A 17832-nucleotide genomic window follows, 5' to 3' on the forward strand; every position below is an offset into this window, starting at 1 on the left:
TGTGATTTGAGAGGTTGTGTGGGGGGGGGGGTATGGGGTGAGAACATGGGGTGAGGTGTCTGTGTCTCTGTGTATGTATATGGATGTACCCGGGGGGGGGGGGGGGGAATGTGGGAACCTGTATATGGGGTGGGGCCGGGTGAGAGCCTGTGTGTAGGGGTTTGTCTGTATGTGACTGCCTGCATGTGGGTGTGGATGGACGACTATCTGGGTTGGTGGATGTGAGCCTGGTGAGAAGCTGTGTGGGTGTGTGTGTGTATGAGAGAGGTCACCCTTTATGACTTGTTCAAAATGCCACTGCCCGTGTATTGTATAATATTCCACGCAGAGATCACACCACCCCAGTTTTGTAACACTTACATTGGGAGGGAGGGCAGCACGTGTGGGAGGGGGAAGCAAGACTGAATCCCCTGCTATGTCACCGCACACCACTGCTTACTAAGGACATTGGCCTTCTCATCTATTATTAGATATAGACCTTTTGAGTGGAAATATTTTATTGTCTCTGCTGTGCCTGTCAAATGCAGTCCCTGCTTTCTCTTTACTGAGCTGTAATGCCAGTGCAGACAACCGAAGATCTAGCTGAAAACTTTTTAAACCAAGTGTATCTGCTAATTTTCTAAAGCTAGTCAAGTTGCCCCTCTGTTGCCTTACTGCAGATACCACAAGATCTCCATTTTTACTCTGTTTGTACCATGCTTTCTTGAAACCTATAGTACATTTTTGCTGCTTCCAATTCCTCAGTGGCTCTTTTCTATCTGATCCATGTGGAGAAACCCTTTCAAAACTGGACATAATGTTCCACTTGCAATCTCACAAATGATTTCCTAGTTATGCTTCTCTGTACATCCAGTATTCCTTTGGGTTTGATCCTTCCTTGTTGCAGTGTTTTGCAGCCTGGAGATCATTGGCTGTGATCTGGCATAGATCCGTTTCTGTTTGGTGCATATCAATACTGCACCCTTGTTTTTTGTGCACCCTCTATGCATAATTCCACAATCCTCTACATTGAATTCTAGTTGCTAAACTCAACCAATCAAGTATTAAATTTGTTCCCTGGATAAACTGAAACCTGTACAATTGGGATTTGTGCTGTTAATTAATGGGTTAAATGTATCAAAAGAATAAGGATACTCTTGTGCTTGTGAGAATTCTTTTTACAACTTTTTACCTTTTGTTCAATTGAAGTAAATTTCTTTATGTAACCACAGTGTTAAAGTTAGATTTTGTGGGGGTCAAATTGGGTTTGCTTTTTTTTTTTTTTTATATGATAATAGGAGGAGTTTGGGGATCTCACAGAATAAACTAACAAGTGTTGTCATTGTATTTTGTGCCGTTTGTGGTGGCACTTTCTGATGGAATTATTTACAGTCCACCAGCAGGTTCTGATGCACTGGACAGTCAGCTTCCAATGTCTTTGGGAAAATGTTCTGATAAATTTCTTTTGACAGACTTATGGATGTAGCATACATTTTTAGCATGACTTGGGCTTGCTCCCCCCCCCCCCCCCCCCCACCTCACCAGTCATCTGAGTTGCATGAATCTTACATTAGACAGCACAGCTTGTGAAATTGCATGTAATTTGTATGCTTAGCTTATGTCAGATCCGTGGCGTGGCGTGGAGTAGTAGCCTAGTAGTTAGATTGGTGAGCTGCAAACCAGGGACGTCTGGGTTCATATCCCACTGTCATTCCTTGTGACTTCAGGCAAATCATTTCACTTGCCATTGCCTCAGGTATAAACTTAGATTGTGAGCCCTCTGGGGAAAAGGAAATGCATTTACGTTACTTGAATGTAATCCACTTTGACGTGTCTGAAAGAGGAGAGCCTTGTGCTGGAATAAATAGGTGGGGCAAACATGAATTGGCATGGGAGAAACTTATATGTTGCTAACCTGTTGTTCCAGTTTCATTTAAAGTGGGGCAATTTTTTTTTTACTAAGATCTGCCCCCCCCCCAAAAAAAAACCCATTAAAATTAGAAGAACGAACTTTTTTCTTTATGCACCATTAAAGCTTTATATGAACATTGCTTGACTTGTAATGCAGACTGAAATCAGATTTTGAGCAGAGTAATTATATTAATTATTACATGTCCTGTACTATAAACGATATACTGTCACTGCTGATTAAGTTGGAATGTAGTAAAAGTATATAAACTAAGAGAGGTTTAATAATTGATTTACATTTCACATGTGTGATTAAAAGGATTCCTGTCAGCTTTCCGAATATGAGCATCGCTTTGGCTGTTGCATTCAGAGCAGTGCTTAGGCTGTAATATTTTAAATATTTTTGAATCTTTATTACTGTGGTCAGATATTTTATTAAGCCCAATTTCCATATGTTTTGTGTTTTATTTAGTTCGTCCTCATTGCCACCATTGGATTGGCCGTTACCAAGTCATTATGGACAGTGTGAACTAAAAGTAGAAATACACCCCAAAACCCACCACCGAGCTCATTATGAAACGGAGGGCAGTCGAGGAGCAGTAAAAGCATCTACTGGGGGACATCCAGTGGTTAAGGTATTTTTTTTTCTTTTGCTTGTTAATTGTATTTGGTAAGATCAGAAATTTTAAGTTGAATGAGATACCAAATCTTCATAGATTCAAAATTGACTTAGAAAAATAGTCGGCCTTAAAAGTTAGCCATTTATGGGTGAATTTTCAAAAAGGTTGTGTGGTGTTTGCATGCATATAAAGAGTATGCCTATACTTGCACTATCGTATGTAAATTGTAAGGGGGAAAATGGGTGTGGTCTGTGGTACACGTGCAAGTCGCTGTTTTGTAAGAGGTCGCCATCCATACATTGCTAAACTTGTATGAGTGTGATTACACATGCTGATTGACTCACACAATTGAAATCTGTAGACTTTGGGTGGGAAATCTGGATGAACTGGTTTGGGGGGTTCAGGGTTTAGGTGAATTGCTAAAAGTCTGGATGAACTGGTAGCGGTATCTTTGAATTGGTGATTCCAATTGCATATGTAAGTAAGTATTTTCAGAATGGTGTATGCGCATATTTTATAAAATAGCCTCTGCATTGAATTCTGAGTCATGACATGTAAAATATGCATGCATGTTTTTTTAAATGGGAAAAGAAAATATGTGTTCCTGCATTACAAATATATGCACATACTTTGAGGACAGATATACAGTTTTTTGTAAACCGTGTAGCTCCCACCACAGAATTTATAAAATAGTAGCATAAATCTCTGCACGTTCACTTTACACATGCAAATGGTGTACTGTGGACAGTTTTGGAAACTTGACAGTTAAAGTTAACGTTCTGTTGTATTTGTAAAAGATGATAAAGAAGTACTTTGCAAAATTCAGTTTGCCTTCTGTAATGTGCTCTATTTGCAATCTAAAGTTAAAGAACATTGACTTGAATGTTATTTTTGTAATCGCTATCATTGTTTAATTTAGATATCATAGTCTGTTAATATTTCTATGAAATAGCTGAAATATCAGGACTGACAAAAATAGCCTTTTGTTAAAAGCCTGTTTAATTCTGTTTGATGCATTTATGTATTTAACACACCATTATGTCTTAGCACACACAGCAGTCTCATTTTCAAAAGTTTTCTGCCTTTGTTGAAGTATTTAAGCATTGCAAACATTGGAACACAGGATTGCAGAAATTCTTTTTCAGGTTTTTTCCACACAACAGGTTAGCATCTTATTTCAGTGATGTAGTGGAATGCAGGCAGAGTTTGATTTCATTAACAGCTTAGTTGAAAAGCACAGTATTGCATTTTATGTGAAGGAGGTTCATTATTGCAACTTTATTTCATGTGATCTTGTAAGCAGGCTTGGATTTGTCAATAGACATACTAGGCCTGTGCCTAGAGCTGCAGAAATCTAGGGGCAGCAGGCTAGCTGAAGATTTGCTGCTTTTCAGTTGTGCTGAATCTCCCTTAGCAGAGAACAGCCTATTTCCTTATCCTCTCCTCCCTTCTCAGGAAAGCTTGGGTGAGCCTGGAGCAGACCTAGCAAAAGGGGATCATTTTAGGGAGGTTAGGGGCTCAATGGGGGATGAGGGGCAATGTATCCATGTGTGAGAGAGGGAGGAGGGGGGCAGTATTAGTGCATGAGCGAAGGGATTGGTGCCGTGATTGTGTATATGCCAGAGTAGGTGAGAAATTAGAGAGGGGTGCAAGTGGCAGCAGGACCAGAAGCATGGTAGGGATATCTGCTACAACTCCCACCATGCAATTCAAATTCATTTTCCTCTGATCTTGGATTCTATCTTCCAGGTCCTGGAAACCTCCCTTTCTTACTTCCTCTCCCTTCTCCTCAGTTCCTGGAACACACTCCACAGCCTCTCCTATTTCCCTCCTCCCCCTTCTTCAATCCCAGAACCTCTCCTCCCATCCCAGATCTTTTCCCCCCTTTTCAATCTTCCCCAGCTCCCTCTCTATTCCTGGTCCTCTTCTCCTCATCCCTGAGATCTTCTCCCTGTAATGATGCTTGAGATCTTTTTCCTTGCCCAATAAAAAAAAAATCACATCACAGATTTGCAAGAGGTTTGCATCCTCTGCGTGGGGGCATCGCACAACGTCCAAGGGTTATGTTTTTGCGATCAAGCAAGGCAGAAAAATAACTTCATTTTTATAATGTAATAAAAAAGATGGAAATGTTTTCCAGTGTGCTTCAGAATTTTCTAATTTTTTGCCACAAAATAATACTCATGGATAAAAAACCCAATCCAACTCCGCCACCCCTGACAATACTTGACAAACAAATGATAACTATACTCCCTACCACCCACACTAGGAACCTCTTGAGTTATCATTGATAAAGAACTTTCTTTCAAGAACCACATAGCAAATAAAACTAAAGAAGGATACTACAGACTCCTAACCCTAAGACACCTGAAACCATTTCTCAACCCCTATGATTTCAGACCTGTACTTCAACTTCTTATCTTCTCCACCTTCGACTATTGCAACTCCTTACTAATTGGAATATCTTTTTCATACCTCAAACCACTCCAAATACTGCAGAACTCAGCCGCCATAGTCCTAACTGGAACAAAAAGAAATGAACACATAACACCAATATTGACCACTGGCTCCCTATTACTGCAAGTATTGCTTACAAATCAATGACCATAATCCACAAAATTCTAAGCAAAGATTTATTTATTTATTTATTTTATTTTTAGGTTTTTATATACCGGTGTTCCTATATGAAATAAAGATCACATCGGTTTACATTGAAACAGAACATGAAAATTGCCAAAAGGCATTACATAGAACAAGGTTATGAAACTTGGAACAGTGTACATAAGTTCAAAATTTAACAATAACGTTGTAACATTGATGACCAAAAGATAAAGGAGAAAAAAAAAAAAAAAAGACTTAAACAATTAAGTTGACAGGTCTTATTGAGCATAAAAATTATAACGTATAAGTGAGAAAGTCTCAAGTGTCCTGCAGCAAGAGATTAGATACCGAAGTAGGTAGTGGTATGGAAAATGGGGGTTTGTGAAGAAGATATGTTCTTGCTGGTTGGAGGGGAAAAAATGATGATCATGGTCCTGGAAAAGCTTGGCTAAAGAGCCAGGTTTTAAGTTTTTTTTTGAATGAAGAGTGGCAGAACTCAAGCCGAATGTCTGGTGGGAGCGCATTCCATTGAATGGGGCCTGCTGTAGATATGGCACGTTTATGATGCGAGGATTTTGTTGAAGGTACATAGAGTGTGCCTTTATATGCTCCTCTGATGGGTCTAGAGGAGGAGTGAGGGCGTAGTTGGTTACATAATTGAAGAGGAGAGATATTGTGAATGGATTTATGAATTACGGTGAGTACTTTATATAGGATCCTTTGCTTTATAGGCAGCCAGTGGAGGAGCTTGAGAATGGGGGTGATGTGATCTCTTTTATTCGTATTGGTAAGGATTCTGGCTGCAGAGTTCTGTAGCATTTGGAGGGGTTTAATGGATGAATATGGAAGGCCAAAGAGAAGCGAATTGCAATAGTCAACTTTTGATAGAATAATGGCTTGTAGGACCATCCGAAAATCGTTGAAATAAAGAAGAGGCTTCAATTTTTTTAAGACTTGTAACTTATAAAAACAGTCTTTGGTGGTTGTGCTTATGAATTTTTTAAAATTGAGCTGATTGTCTAGCATGATACCTAGATCTCGAACATGTGGTGAGTGATTTAATATGGGAGTGGATGAGTTGAGTAGGTCAGCTGGGTTTAGAAGTTTGATGTTGATGTCTTGATTGATGATTAGGATCTCAGTTTTGTTGTTGTTAAGAATGAGGCAAAGGCTGGAGAGAAGATGATTGATCTGTTGCAAACAATTGTTCCAGTGAGCCAAGGTTTTTTGTAAGGATTCTGAGATTGGGATGAGTATCTGGATGTCATCCGCGTAGAGATAGTGAGTTAGGTTTAGTTTAGTAAGTAGATGACATAGAGGTAAGAGGTAAATGTTGAAGAGGGTAGGGGAAAGGGAGGAACCCTGAGGGACCCCCCGGTTGGAAGGGATCGGTTGTGATTCTTTGTTGTTAATCTTTACTTTGAATTGTCTATTTGCTAGGAAGGATTTGAACCAGCTGAAGACTGTTCCTTTAATGCCTATATCTGCCAGACATTTTAATAGAGATGAATGGTTGACAGTGTCAAAGGCTGCAGAGAGATCTAGTAGTATCAAAAGATGTGGTGGTTTTTTGTCCATATTAGATAGAATAGAATCGGTAAGAGAGATAAGGAGAGATTCAGTGCTTAACGATTTCCGAAAGCCATACTGGGAAGATACAAGAATGTTGTTTTCTTCCAAATATTCAGATAGTTGTTTATTGACTATCTTTTCCATAATTTTGGCGATCAATGGCAGATTAGCTATTGGGCGGAAGTTAGCTGGATCTGTGGTTGGAAGGTTAGGTTTTTTAAGTAGAGGTTTGAGAATGGCTAATTTAAGTTGGTCAGGAACTAGACCCTGGGAGAGAGAGCAGTTAATGATGTCTGCAATTGGTTTTGATATGGAGTTTCTTATTGCGATGAGAAGGTTAGTAGGAATTGTGTCTAAGGGATGAGATGACGGTTTCATTTTTTTAAGTATGTTTTCTATCTCAAGTGCTGAAGTGGTCTCGAAAGTTTCCAGCATTGTATTTAGTTGAGGTGAGGTAATGTGAGGGAAAGGGGGATATGAAAAAGATGATGAGAAAGAGATAGTCAGTTTGTCAATTTTATCCTTAAAGTATTCTGCTAGTTCTGATGCTTTGTTGAGTGCTTGATCATCAGGAATGGTAGGAGGTGATGGTTTAGTGAGAGCTGAAACGTAGGAGAAAAGTGCTTTTGAATCAAATATGAAATGATGTATTTTTTTTGAGAAAAAATCTCTCTTTGTTCTCAGTATGGTGATCCTATAAGCATTGAGGGAGGTTTTATAAATAGCTAATGTTGTGGGGGATGGGTTTCTCCTCCAAGTGTGTTCTTTATTTCTTAGCTCTTGTTTAAGCAGCTTCAGTTCTGGGGTGAACCAGGGTTTCCTGTTGTCTGGCGAAGGTTGTACTACTTTTGTGATGGAAGGGCAGGTAATGTCTGCGATCTTTTTGGTGATGTTGCACCATGAGGTGGTGGCTGTAGATGCGTTGGAGAGATCGAGATGTAATAATTCATTAGTGAACTGATTGATGAGAAGGTCTGTAGAACAAGGTTTCCTGAATTGAATAGTGTTTTTTGGGAACGAAAGTGGAGGATGTTGTGAAAGCTTGAAGGTCGTGTTGATGATTTGATGGTCCGACCAAGGGACAGGTGAACATGTGATTGTATTTGTGTTTGAGATGCACTGATTAATGAAAATAAGGTCTAAAGTGTGACCTGCTTTGTGGGTAGGGGCTTTTATAATTTGTGTGAAGCCCATGTAGTTGAGAGCCGAGAGTAGGGTAACACAATTTGGGGATTGTGGTGAAGCATCGACATGTAAGTTGAAATCACCCAGTAAGATGGCAGGTTTGTCTGGGTTGAAGTATTTGGCAGAGAGTTCAATGACTGGTGAAGGGTCAGAATCTAAAGATCCTGGTGGAGCGTAGATTAGGCCAATTTGTAAATGATCAGATTTAAAGAAAGAGAGCTCTAATTTTGATGTGGTATATGAATGTTGTAAAGATATTCTTAGACTTTTCTTGGCTGCGAGAAGCAGACCTCCTCCCTTTCTTTTGGTTCTAGGTATGGAGAAAAAATCATAAAGCTGAGTTGGTAGTTGATCATCAAGGTCTTAACACCCTAAACATAATCCCTCAAAATCCTCCAAGAAACCTACGCTCTAATAACTCAGGCTACCTAAACATTCCCCCTATCAAAGATGCGCATCTGGCAACCACAAGAGAAAGAGCCTTTTCAATTGCTTCACCTAAACTTTGGAACACCCTACCTAAATTCCTGAGAACCCAACATGACCTAAAAATATTCAAAAAGGACCTAAAAACACTAATGTTCCGCAAATTCTACACTGACCCTCAGACATCTGATCATTCCAACTCTCAACTGAGCTCTCAGTTATAAACCTCTTAATACATTCTCTTCACCCTGAACTGCATACCCTCCTCTTCCAACCTAATAATGCTCTCTGGACTTGATATGCTTATTTCTGATATTGTTCACATTGTTTTTTCTGTTACACAACTGCTAAGAAAAATGTATATTTTTTGTAAACCGTTATGATGGCTCTACCAAATCACGGTATATAAAACTCAACAAATAAATAAATAAATAAATAAAATCTACACCTGAGTTGCCCAAGCAAACTTTAGGGCTTTTGCTTTAGGCCATCACCTCCCTGTTGTCTGTCCTTATGGGGGAAGGGGTGATGGCATTTAATATTGCCTATTGGCAGTAAAACCCTGAATTCTTCACTGCTTGTAAGTTCACAATCCTTAGTATGCTGAAATCTATAAAGCATGCTTACATTTCCCTAAATGTACTCATTGTCTAAGGTATATATTTTATATGGATTCACACTGATTGGTCATGTGATCTGATGATCGCTGGTTAACATAATAAAGAAACAGAGAAAGCTACCAGTATGCTCAGATGCATAAGTAGAGGTATCAGCAGGAAAAGGGAGGTAATATTTTCCTTTTATAGGTACTACCTTTGTTGGGGATATTGAGAGGATGGAAGACAGTCAGAGAAGGGTTGCTAAAATGATACAGAACCTGCAGCATAAATTCTACACAGAGACTTGAAAGACACTCAGAGTGAACTTTGTGGAGATAGAGAAATGGAAACTATGATAAACATTCAATTTTCTGAGGACAAAGAGGATGACCAGTCACATGTGGGTGATGCCATCCAATGGTGCTGACATGATTATCTTCCAGAGTCACTTAGAAAGTTTTTCTGGACGCGTGGAATTTTCTGCAAAGCTACTGCCTTGCAGAGCCCCCTCATTCTGTGTTTGTAGAAGCTTTTGGATATTTCTCACAGGACAAGCAGGATGGCAGTCCTCACATGTGGGTGACGTCACTGGACAGAGCCCTGTCACGGAAAACTTTTCTGTCAAAGTTTCTAGAACTTTTTACTGGCACACTGAGCATGCCCAGCATGCCATAATCCCTGTAGCCACAGGGGTCTCCCTTCAGTCTCTTTTTTTTTTTCCACGATGCAGTTTGCCTCGTGGTTCTCTCACACAATTTTCCTCACAGAAAGAACTTGATTACTTCATAAAAAAGTTCCCTCATAGGGGTCTCCCATCGCAATATTGTTTTTCAGCGCTCGGTGAGTAAAGTTAACCGTCCCCAGACAGTTCCTGCCCCTACCTTTTTCGGTTTCTGCAGGCCATCGAACGTTTTTGGGCCTCAACCTCTGCCATCATGACAACAGGTTTCCAAAAATGTCCGGAATGCCCGCATACTATGTCTATTACCGACCCACATGATGTCTGTGCGCTGTGCCTCGGCCTATCACACGACGTTTCTCACTGCCCAAGTTGTGCTCAGATGACTCCAGGTAGGTGGGCTCGCCTCGACAAGATGGAGACCCTGTTTAAAATCAAGTTGATTCTGTCGACGTCCACCCAATCGTAACTGGCAGGAGAATCGAAGAAATTAGTCATCAAACCTCATCAGGAGCCCCAGGGCAGCAGTGACCGTCTGTCACAAACTCCTTCTAAGGCATCTGTATCATCTTCCTCGGTGGTGGAGAAAGATCGGACCGAGCACCGAGGGAAGCACCAATGCGAGTCTACTCCCGGTGCCGGCACCAGCATTGCATCGGCTTCGATGGCTATCAAGCCGCTTGCGAAGAGGACACGGGTAGAGGAGCCTTTAACACCCTCTCCACCCGAAAAACCAAGGCGATCCCCACAGACATCGGTGCCGGGTACTGAGCCCCCACAAGTCCCTGTGGAGGTGCCAATAGTGCCTAGCCTGCTTCCCCCTGTAGCTGCGATATCTACACCAGCTTTCAGGGAGGAATTGGATGGTTTCATCCGCCAGGCAGTCCTCGATGCTCTCAGAGACTTACAGCCATCGATGCCGGCCCCCATACCAACACCGACACTGGAGCCATCGATATTTATACCGTTGCTAACCAGACTGGATGCATTCATCGGTGCCCTTCTGACACAGCCCGGGCCATCGATGCCAAAGCAACCCGCAAAGTCTCTGAAAGTCCCGATTCCCATTCCGGGATCCTCAGAGGACGAAGGCACGGACTCCAGTCCCCTTTCAACATCGATTCCACCGATGCCGGAACCAATGCCTGGTCCATCAGGGCTTTCGAGCCCGAGAGGCCCACGTTTCCCTTCGATGCCTTCAGTGCCACTTCGTCTTCCATCAAGGCCATTGAAGGATCCATTGGTGCCAACATATCCAACAGTACCTACCTTTTTTCCTCCCTCAGGATCTCAACTAGAGACCTTTTCTGACACATGGGAAGATGTTGACACAGACACATCCAAGGAGGACATCTTATCAGAACCATCTCCTCCGGAAGAAAGGAGAAAATCTCCCCCAGAAGATCTTTCCTTTGCTAATTTTGTAAGGGAGATGTCAGAGCAATCCCTTTGACCTGATTACAGAGGAGGACACAGCCACAAAACATTGGAAGTTCTCCAATTTGTTGAGGCTCCAAAAGAAGTTATGGCTAGCCCTGTCCACGAAGTGCTAGTGGATCTCCAGCATCGTCTCTGGGAGCATCCTGTACTATCCAGCCAGTGAATAAGAGGACAGATGTAACTTATCTAGTCCAACATATTCCTGGATTCCAAAAGCCACAACTACCCCATCAGTTGGTGGCAGTTGACTCTGCACAGAAGAAGACCAGAAGACTGCGACCTCACTCTTCAATACCTCCTGGCAAAGACCAAAAATTCCTTTTATATTTTGGGTCACAAGAATGTTTCAGGGCTCTTTGCTAGTGTCACGCATAGCTGCATACCAACTACATGACACAGTATCAAAGGAATCTCTGGAAGCAGGTTCAGGGAATAGCCGACTCTTTTCCCTAACAGCAAGATAGTCTCAACGCCATACTACAGAAAAGCCTTGAGGCTGGGAAACATGAGGTTCGTGCTGCTTACGACTCCTTTGAAACAGCTTCTCGCTTGTCAGCAACGGGAATCAGCACCAGGAGGGTGGGCCTGGCTGAAAGCATCTGACTTGAGACCTGAAGTCCAAGACAAACTTGCTGATTTGCCATGTACCAGTGAAAACCTATTCGGAGACAAGATACAAGACGCAGTGGCTCAACTAAAAGACCACAATGAGACCCTGTGGCAATTATCTACAGTTGCTACCGAGGCCACTTCCTCTGCAAGGAGATCCACCAGAAGGGACCCTAGAAAACCATTTTATTGCCCACGCAGATACTACCCACCTACATCTCACGTGAGGCCAACCAGGCCATCTCAGAGCACATCCTCTACAGCCCAAGACATCCAGGCCTCAGCCACCACCGCAAACAGGCGAAGCCTTTGGATTTTGAGATGTATCCAGAGAATAGCAGCTGCTCCACAGATCCAGATTTGCCAGTAGGAGGTTGAATTCACCACTTCATAACCAACTGGCTTAACATTACCACAGACCAATGGGTTATATCCATCATAACCCAGGGATACCATCTAAACTTCCTCATGGTACCCCCGGACTCACCACCCGATCCTCTGTGGATTCAAAAAGATCACACAAGTCTTCTAGAGTCAGAGCTGTGTAGCCTTCTGGGTGCCAGGGCTGTGGAACCTGTTCCCCGGTCACAGCAGGGCAGCGGGTTCTACTCCCGCTATTTTCTCATTCCAAAGAAATCAGACGGCCTCCGCAATCTCAACAAATTTCTACAAAAAGAAAAATTCAGGATGGTGTCCTTGGGCACCATGCTCCCCTTCAGCAAAAAGGAGATTGGCTCTGTTCTCTGGATCTTCAAGACGCTTACGCTAACATTCCAATATTCCTACATCACCGCAAGTACCTGCGTTTCCTAGTGGGACATCAACACTTTCAGTACCGGATCCTGCCTTTCGGACTTGCCTCGGCACCCCATGTATTTACAAAGTGCCTGGCAACGGCTGAGGTCCATCTACGCAAGAAAAGCATACACGTCTTTCCTTACCTGGAACACTGGCTCATCAAGAGTCAATCCAAGCAAGGAGCTCTCGATGTTCTCCAGCTCACTATCAATCTGCTGCACTCTTTTGGGATTTCTCAACAACTACCAAAAATCCCACCTGACTCCATCTCACCTCCTTACTTTCATCAGAGCAGATTTGGACACCACAGTCGCAAAGGCTTTCCTGCCCAACGACCGTCCAGTCACACTCGCCAACCTAGCTTCATCTCTGCGCACAAAAGTAACAGCTTCATCCCATCAATTCTTAATGTTGCTGGGCCACGTGGCTTCCACGGTCCACGTCACTCCTATGGCCAGGCTGGCCATAGGAGTGGACTTTGAAATCTCAGTGGCTCCAAGCCAGTCAACCGCTTTCATCCCAGATTTAAGTAACCCACCAGTTACATTTATCTCTTCTTTGGTGGACGAACAAAGCCAACTTGCTAACAGGTCTACCCTTTCAGCAACCAGTTCTGCAAGTAACTTTAACCACAGATGCATCCAACTTGGGTTGGGGAGCTCATGTGAGCAATCTTCAAATTCAAGGTACTTGGACACAGCTCGAAGCAACGTTTCAGATCAACTTCCTAGAGCTTAGAGCTATACGTTATGCTCTATTTGCATTCAAGGACTGCTTTTCACACAAGACTGTTCTCATACAAACAGCAACACAGTTGCAATGTGGTACTTGAACAAACAGGGAGGCACAGGCTCTTTTCTCCTCTGCCAAGAAGCCGCGCAGATCTGGGCCTGGGTTCTAGCACACTCCATGTATCTCCGGGCCACTTATCTGACTAGTATTTATTTATTTAAATTCCTTTTAATATACCGATACTCAAGACCAAGTCTTATCGTACCGGTTTACAATAAACTAGGGGGTAAACCAATTAACACTGAAAGCGAAAGTTACATTACAACAGGGAATGTCTAACAAGGCTGTTAGAAAAAAGGGATAGATTAACGATTTCTAACTGGAGAGCCGTGCATGTGAGCAGAGAGTAGTTGCTTACATGGTAAAATTAAATACAATTTACACTTTAAATTTACACATGGTAAAATTATATACCATTTACACAGAGGGGTCGATTAGGCAAGTTATATAAGAGCGCAGTTAGCAGAAAACAGTTCCTTTGTGAGGCGGCAAGAAGACGCAACGGTGGAGTGTTGGTCCGTGTGGGTTACCATAAGGATTTATTAAGGGAAATGCTTGGGCGAACAGCCATGTTTTTAATTTTTTTCTAAATGTGATATGACAATGTTCCTTGCGGAGATCTGGTGGGAGAGAATTCCAGTGATGCGGACCAGCAGTTGATAGCGCTCGTTTTTCAATGGCGTTATGTATAGCGGATTTGTTCGTGGGTACCTGGAGGAAGTCTCTGTATGCAGATCTGGTAGGTCTTGCTGAGGAATGTGGTTTGAGGGGTATGGTGAGTTGGATGTATTCCACACATTAAGAAAGGTGGAAAGAAGGCAAAACGATTACCGGCATGGTTAAAAGGGGAAGTGAAAGAAGCTATTTTAGCCAAAAGATCTTCATTCAAAGATTGGAAGAAGGATCCAACAGAAGAAAATAGGATAAAGCATAAACGTTGCCAAGTTAAATGTAAGACATTGATAAGACAGGCTAAGAGAAAATTTGAAAAGAAGTTGGCTGTAGAGGCAAAACCTCACAGTAAAAACCTTTTTAAATATATCCGAAGCAGAAAGCCTGTGAGGGAGTCATTTGGACCGTTAGATGATCGAGGGGTTAAAGGGGCACTTAGAGAAGATAAGGCCATCGCGCAAAGATTAAATGATTTCTTTGCTTCGGTGTTTACTGAAGAGGATGTTGGGGAGGTACCCGTAATGGAGAAGGTTTTCATGGGTAATGATTCAGATGGACTGAATCAAATCACGGTGAACCTAGAAGATGTGGTAGGCCTGATTGACAAACTGAAGAATAGTAAATCACCTGCACCGGATGGTATACACCCCAGAGTTCTGAAGGAACTAAAAAATGAAATTTCAGACCTATTAGTAAAAATTTGTAACTTATCATTAAAATCATCCATTGTACCTGAAGACTGGAGGATAGCAAATGTAACCCCAATATTTAAAAAGGGCTCCAGGGGCGATCCGGGAAACTACAGACCGGTTAGCCTGACTTCAGTGCCAGGAAAAATAGTGGAAAGTGTTCTAAACATCAAAATCACAGAACATATAGAAAGACATGGTTTAATGGAACAAAGTCAGCATGGCTTTACCCAGGGCAAGTCTTGCCTCACAAATCTACTTCACTTTTTTGAAGGAGTTAATAAACATGTGGATAAAGGTGAACCGGTAGATATAGTATACTTGGATTTTCAGAAGGCGTTTGACAAAGTTCCTCATGAGAGGCTTCTAGGAAAAGTAAAAAGTCATGGGATAGGTGGCAATGTCCTTTCGTGGATTGCAAACTGGCTAAAAGACAGGAAACAGAGTAGGATTAAATGGACAATTTTCTCAGTGGAAGGGAGTGGACAGTGGAGTGCCTCAGGGATCTGTATTTGGACCATTACTTTTCAATATATTTATAAATGATCTGGAAAGAAATAAGACAAGTGAGATTAATCAAATTTGCAGATGACACAAAATTGTTCAGAGTAGTTAAATCACAAGCAGGTTGTGATAAATTGCAGAAGGACCTTGTGAGACTGGAAAATTGGGCATCCAAATGGCAGATGAAATTTAATGTGGATAAGTGCAAGGTGATGCATATAGGGAAAAATAACCCATGCTATAATTACACAATGTTGGGTTCCATATTAGGTGCAACAACCCAAGAAAGAGATCTAGGTGTCATAGTGGATAACACATTGAAATCGTCGGTTCAGTGTCCTGCGGCAGTCAAAAAAGCAAACAGAATGTTGGGAATTATTAGAAAGGGAATGGTGAATAAAACGGAAAATGTCATAATGCCTCTGTATCGCTCCATGGTGAGATGCACCTTGAATACTGTGTATAATTCTGGTCTCCGCATCTCAAAAAAGATATAATTGCGATGGAGAAGGTACAGAGAAGGGCTACCAAAATGATAAAGGGAATGGAACAGCTCCCCTATGAGGAAAGACTAAAGAGGTTAGGACTTTTCAGCTTGGAGAAGAGACTACTGAGGGGGGGATATGATAGAGATGTTTAAAATCATGAGAAGTCTAGAACGGGTAGATGTGAATCGGTTATTTACTCTTTCGGATAATAGAAAGACTAGGGGGCACTCCATGAAGTTGGCATGGGGCACATTTAAAACTAATCGGAGAAAGTTCTTTTTTACTCAACGCACAATTAAACTCTGGAATTTTTTGCCAGAGAATGTGGTTAGTGCAGTTAGTATAACTGTGTTTAAAAAAAGGATTGGATAAGTTCTTGGAGGAGAAGTCCATTACCTGCTATTAAGTTCACTTAGAGAATAGCCACTGCCATTAGCAATGGTAACATGGAATAGACTTAGTTTTTGGGTACTTGCCAGGTTGTTATGGCCTGGATTGGCCACTGTTGGAAACAGGATGCTGGGCTTGATGGACATTTGGTCTGACCCAGTATGGCATTTCCTTATGTTCTTATGTTAGTGTATTTGGATTTTCAGAAGGCGTTTGACAAAGTCCCTCATGAGAGGCTTCTAAGAAAACTAAAAAGTCATGGGATAGGAGGCGATGCCCTTTCGTGGATTACAAACTGGTTAAAAGACAGGAAACAGAGTAGGATTAAATGGTCAATTTTTTCAGTGGAAAAAGGTAAACAGCGGAGTGCTTCAGGGATCTGTACTTGGACTGGTGCTTTTATATATATATATATATATATATATATATATATATATATATATATATATGAGATCTGGAAAGGAATATGACGAGTGATGTTATCAAATTTGCGGATGATACAAAATTATTCAGAGTAGTTAAATCACAAGCGGATTGTGATATATTACAGGAAGAACTTGCAAGACTGGAAGATTGGGCATCCAAATGGCAGATGAAATTTAATGTTGACAAGTGCAAGGTGTTGCATATAGGGAAAAATAATCCTTGCTGTAATTACACGATGTTAGGTTCCATATTAGGAGCTACCATCCAGGAAAAGATCTAGGCATTGTAGTGGATAATACTTTAAAATTGTCGGCTCAGTGTGCTGCAGCAGTCCAAAAAGAATGTTAGGAATTCTTAGGAAGGGAATGGTTAATAAAACGGAAAATGTCATGATGCCTTTATATCCCTCCATGGTGAGACCGCACCTTGAATACTGTGTACAATTCTGGTTGCCACATCTCAAAAAAGATATAGTTGCGATGAAGAAGGTACGGACGGAGAAGGGCAACCAAAATGATAAAGGGGAAGAAACAGCTCCCCTATGAGGAAAGGCTGAAAAGGTTAGGGCTTCAGTTTGGAGAAGAGACGGCTGAGTAGGAATATGATACAGGTCTTTAAGATCATGAGAGGTCTTGAACGAGTAGATGTGAATCGGTTATTTACACTTTTGGATAATGGAAGGAGTAGGGGGCATTCCATGAAGTTAGCAAGTAGCACATTTAAGACTAATCGGAGAAAATTCTTTTTCACTCAACGTAAAATTAAGCTCAGGAATTTGTTGCCAGAGGATGTGGTTAGTGTAGCTGGGTTTAAAAAAGGTTTGGATAGGTTCTTGGAGAAGAAGTCCATTAAGTGCTATTAATCAAGTTTACTTAGGGAATAGCCACCTCTATTAATTGCCTCAGTAGCATGGGATCTTCTTGGTATTTGGATCATTGCCAGGTTCTTGTGGCCTGGTTTGGCCTCTGTTGGAAACAGGATGCTGGGCTTGATGGACCCTTGGTCTGACCCAGCATGGCAATTTCTTATGTTCTTATTTTCTTACTGAACTGATCCTTATAGAGTAGTTTAGACTAGAGATTGGTGGCTCGGTACTGAGACTTGGCATCAGTGTTGTCTGTGCTAAATCAGATTCATACACCTTTGGACAAGGAGGTCTCCTTAATTGTTTGGCAATGTTTAATCCCAGTAGCTAAAGAACCATATCTTTGCTTGCTGAGACTACAGTTTCAAAGTCATTTGCATCCCTGGCTGCAGCTCAGGGAATTATCTCCAGGCTAAAGAGTACTGGGATCAGGTCTGGGTGTCAGAGAATTCTTCTGAAGAAGATTATTCTACTCCTCATCTACCCTCAGATTCTTTCCTTCCACAGTTGAGGAATAAGTAATGTCTAGAGGACCTTTCCTTCCCAATGTATGTTCAAAGAATGGCTGAGAGAATTCCCTTTAAGAAGTA

General features: G+C 41.7%; 1 protein-coding gene across 2 annotated transcripts in view; it reads left to right on the forward strand.

Moving 5' to 3' along the window:
* The window catches only part of NFATC3 (nuclear factor of activated T cells 3), a 248749-nt gene that overhangs the window by 79005 nt on the left and 151912 nt on the right, over positions 1–17832 (forward strand). For both annotated transcript variants that reach the window (XM_029608593.1, XM_029608592.1), the window contains exon 3: positions 2360–2522. In XM_029608593.1, coding sequence (XP_029464453.1) covers positions 2360–2522 — 163 coding nt within the window. The remainder of the gene's footprint in view (positions 1–2359; positions 2523–17832) is intronic.

The sequence above is a fragment of the Rhinatrema bivittatum genome, chromosome 7 (genome assembly GCF_901001135.1).
Source record: "Rhinatrema bivittatum chromosome 7, aRhiBiv1.1, whole genome shotgun sequence".
Lineage (NCBI taxonomy): Eukaryota > Metazoa > Chordata > Amphibia > Gymnophiona > Rhinatrematidae > Rhinatrema > Rhinatrema bivittatum.